The sequence below is a fragment of the Fibroporia radiculosa genome (assembly GCF_000313525.1).
Source record: "Fibroporia radiculosa TFFH 294 genomic supercontigs, scaffold8733, whole genome shotgun sequence".
In the NCBI taxonomy this organism is placed as follows: domain Eukaryota; kingdom Fungi; phylum Basidiomycota; class Agaricomycetes; order Polyporales; family Fibroporiaceae; genus Fibroporia; species Fibroporia radiculosa.
In genome coordinates, this window is record NW_012133458.1 from 88,536 (window position 1) to 92,836 (window position 4,301).

Here is a 4,301-nt window from a genome sequence, read left to right on the forward strand (position 1 = left end):
AGGCAAAAATGAAAGAGACCGAGACGGAGAGACTTTGATGAAGCGAGTCGAAATGGCGATGCAGGTTGGACACGAGCGTGAGATCCAACAAAAGGTGTAGCACGTTAGAATTCCCCGTTACAACGGACAATTGAAGCCTCCGCTGGCCACAACCGACGTCGCGCACGATCACGTTCTACAGACGTTGTACATATCTTTACTGCATGAATTCAGGCACTAGATCCTTGCCCGCGCCAGCCACGAGGAAATCCCGAAGGTTCTCCAATGCCCGCACTTCCAACGCTTTGGCCGACTCCAGCGTACCGGTGCCAATGTGCGGGAGGAGTGTTACATTGGGAAAATCCAGCCAACGGGGGTCGACGTTAGGTTCATCTGGGTACACGTCTAACCCAACACCCGATAGCTATCGAGTCGAAAGTGAGCCGACGCATGAGCCGAGGGCAGGACTGCACCTACGTGACCGTCCTGCAATGCCCGCATCATTGCCTCCTCGTCCGTCACCTTGCCCCTTGCAGTGTTGACGATGACCGCGCCCTTCTTCAACTTCCGTATCATCTTCTCGTCTACCATCCCAGCTGTGTGTTCGTTGAGCGGTACGTGAATGCTGAGCGCGTCTGCCTGAGCCAGCATCTCGTCAAGACGGCCAGCGTCGTAATACTCGCACCACTCCGGCGCATGCGCCACCTTGCGCCGGCTGTGATAGAGGACGCGCATGGGGAACGCCCGCACGAGCTCGGCAAAGCGCAGCCCGATCCCACCCAGCCCGAGAATCGCGACTGCCTTCCCACTCAGGTCGTGTGCATGTGCGGCCGAATGCTGTGACTTCCACAGGCCCGCGCGGACGCTGCGTTCGGCCTTGGAGAAGCACCGCATCGTGGAGATGAGCAGATAGAGCGACGTGGTGGCCGTTGCGTCGTCCACCGCATGGGGCGTGTTGGAAAGACGGATGCCCCGCGCCTTGCACGCCCCCGCGTCGACTTGATCGTAGCCTGCCCCTACGTGCGCGATCCACGCGATGCTGGACGGAAGAGCATTGATGAGCTCCTTGTCAAACAACCCGATCCGCGCCGTCGAATGATTCTTTCGGAAGAGCCCAACGGCGCCCTCGAACGGACCTCCGGGCTGGAAACTTGCGAGAAAATCTGTTCGATTTACTGACGGATCGAGGTGCTAGACGAACGAGAATCAGCGTGTGGAGGTACTGGAAGATGGGAGGGGATACGCACGAACACGTCTGCGATGCCGTTGAATAGGCTCGGGACCTCGTCCTTGGCCCACAGAACTTGATCTGGGTGACAGGACAGATGAACAAAGGGAGAGCGCACCGCGGACATGGCTACATACCACACAAGACGATCCTCGGTAGCTGCATTGGATGCACAGCAGAAGTGGAGGATATCAGTGCGATTTGCGAGGGAGGCCTGGGGCTTAGCCGGTTCGATGGGGCCAAATGTCTCGGACGGCCATGATAAACGACGCGTGAGATAACGTTTCCCCAGGTGAGCTTTGTTATCATGGACGCGGAGGGGGCGTTCAATCACGTCGTTCTGTTCGAGTTGCTCACGATCGCATGTCTAATACATAGGACTCGGAGCGTTGGCCGATATCTGGATGCCGACGGGATGGTGGGCCTGGGAGGATGTCCGACTCGGAGGTCCCTCGCCAGTGTCCGTGACATTCCCACTACCATCCTTGAAGCTACAGGGGGCATGCTTTCCCACGCGACGCGACGCGTCCAGACGGACAGGCAGTGAGCAGGCCAAAGACTATGACCTCAGAGGGGAGAGATATACGAAAGCGAGTCTCTTTAGCTTGAATCACACCAGCCCGCCAGTGACAGATCGCGAAGGGAGAGGGGTTGCAGTCCTCCTCAGTAACTCGTGGACCAGGCACTGACAAAGCAGAATCTTGGTCGACTTGAAGACAGTCTCACGGAGCTGACTCGAGGATCTTGTACTAAAGATGACCATGATCATGATGTATGTGCTGGCAGAGGCGGAGGAAGCGATGACGGTTGGCTAGGCACGGACGGACATCCCTGCAGCCGCAGCCCCACATCCCCGCGCGTGGGACGCGCGGGGCTGAGTGCACTGGGAGGTGCGAGATGGGCATCGCTCGGACGCCTTTCCGCCGTCTGCTCGGCGGGGCTTTGGTCGATCTGGTCCTTCAGGCGATATGCGCTGCGAGATGGGCACGGTGGCGCACGCATCCGCATCGTTGTGCGGGCGGGGCGAGACCACATTCCATGCTGTGCCATCCAATTTGAATGACCTCGGGAGCAGTGGTGGTTTCGTGCCCGGTTGGAGCTCTGAGACGACCCCGGTCGTGCACCGACAATGACCGTCAGTCGATGGGCTGTGTATGTATGTTTATCTCATTTGGTTTCCCCCATGAATGACACACTCTCTGATTTTAATTCATGTCGCTTCTCACAAGGAGATCTCGTCCCCCACCCCAGCCAGGTTTGTGCTCCCAGTGCAGTTGCACCAGGTCGAGAGAAATGCAAGACTTGGGCTGACGCCGCCATCTCCAAGTAGCTTCAAAGTTGAATATTAATCCTCGCAACCCCGAGGCGCTCTGGTAGGGGCTCGGGTCGATCCTCATAGATCCCATGGCGCACAGACCTTGCCTCAGCTCGTTGCCCCCAATGCCAGAACTTGCGCCTTCCCCCAGCTCGAATGTCGGCGCCACCGACACCGACGCCCCGAATAGGGCTGCAGAGTTGCCCCTGTCCGTCGCTCGCTCGTTGACTGAGACATCCTAATCTAGCGAAGGTTTCGAACGCTGCATCACTTTACGAGCAGCCCTAATGGCAGTGCGACTGCAGAAAACACATTGGGCGCTTCTCCAAGTTCACGACCAGGAGACACGTGGCTGTTCGACTCGCAAGGACGCGGTTCGTTCGTCGTCCTCACACTGCACATACTGGTGTTCCTCTGCGAGCGCGAATGCAGGACGCATCTGGTGGACTCTAGGCTTCCGTTCTCTCGCTAGTGGGGGTTCCTTTCCGTGCGACACCACATGTGTGGCACGCAGCGTGCGCTCAGGAGCCTCAGTCTTGTCATCAAGATAGATCTATCGGGCTGCTATCTGAGACCACCTCGATGGCAAGCCCTTTGGAGAGCAAGACGAAGACCATGGCAGGGACGAGATTCACGACACATGGCGCGCATCGTTCGGATATTTTCGAGGGTGGCGCCGAGGAGTATTGCCCATTGGAGACCTCCCTCCCGAACAGATCTTCTATGTATTTTTGGCCGAATTGCGAATCTTGTGCGGGACCGTGAGTCTACGAGGAGGCAGTAGGTGCGTTATTGCTGAAAGGCAGTGGTTGCAAGCCGATGCGAATGTACGCCTGACGTGGTACATTGCTGCAGTGAACGGCAGTTCCAGGTGATGCTGTAAGTTCTCGAATCACTGTTCTTTCATGTTAACGCCTCTCGTCTTCAAGTCAGCTGTCAAATATTGTCGTCGTCTGACGTAGGTTGTACCCGCATGCCGATAGGACGACACTCGGGCACAGCTGGTGGTAAGAAAGCCCTGCTCTCACTTACATCGCCCGAGCGGGAGACGCCCTCGCGTGGGCAGGGACGGGAAGGTCGAGCGAACGGAAGGTGGTGCAGAGAAGACCTGAAGAAATGGACGAACGCCGAGCTCGCACTAGAAGTGCTCCGACGTTCGAGCACGCGTGCAAGCCTCGCATCAGGAGGGAGAACGCCACCGGAAAGGAAGTGCCTACCCAGTGAGTGGGCATACCGCCCGAGGCAGCCGAGCTCGCTGAACGCATGCTTTCGGATGTGGCAGCACCGCAAAGGGCTCCCAGCACGGGAGACAGAAAATGGAACCAGGAGCCCACTCCCTCTACACCCAACAGCGGCCCGTGCGTGTTGCAGATGGGAGCCAGAGATGCGGCCGGCACAACTGGATTCGGACAGAAGAAGGCCTCAGCCAGTTCTTCCCCGAATGCGAACCCACGCGCAGGGCGTGCGGCATGCAGCTTTCCTGCTTGGACCTGTGCTTGTCTCTGCGTCCTTGTCTTTGTCACGCGCGAAGGTTGACTGATCATTGGAGATCCACAAGACCCGCGCCCCATTCGCGCGACTGAACACGCGAAACTGCCTCATACCACACACGAACACATACTGCGCACTCAACTCAACGTACGCAATTCGCCCCAAGGGAACGTCTCCATCCTGTATACCCTGTATCTCTCGTATAAATTGGCCCGCCAGGACATCACAGAGATAAGCGAGTAGCACACGCATAAACCTCATCCTACGGCCACTAACATCCCAGTCAGC

General features: G+C 57.7%; 1 protein-coding gene across 1 annotated transcript; it reads right to left on the reverse strand.

Annotated features, from left to right (window-relative positions):
- Positions 1–196: 196 nt before the first annotated feature.
- FIBRA_06836 (uncharacterized protein) lies at positions 197–1,334 on the reverse strand (the record flags this gene model as incomplete). The annotated part of the gene is made up of 3 exons (XM_012328545.1): positions 197–403; positions 457–1,170; positions 1,227–1,334. The coding sequence occupies 3 exons, from the start codon at positions 1,332–1,334 to the stop codon at positions 197–199; spliced, it is 1,029 nt and encodes a 342-aa protein (XP_012183935.1).
- Between the last annotated feature and the right edge of the window lie 2,967 nt (positions 1,335–4,301).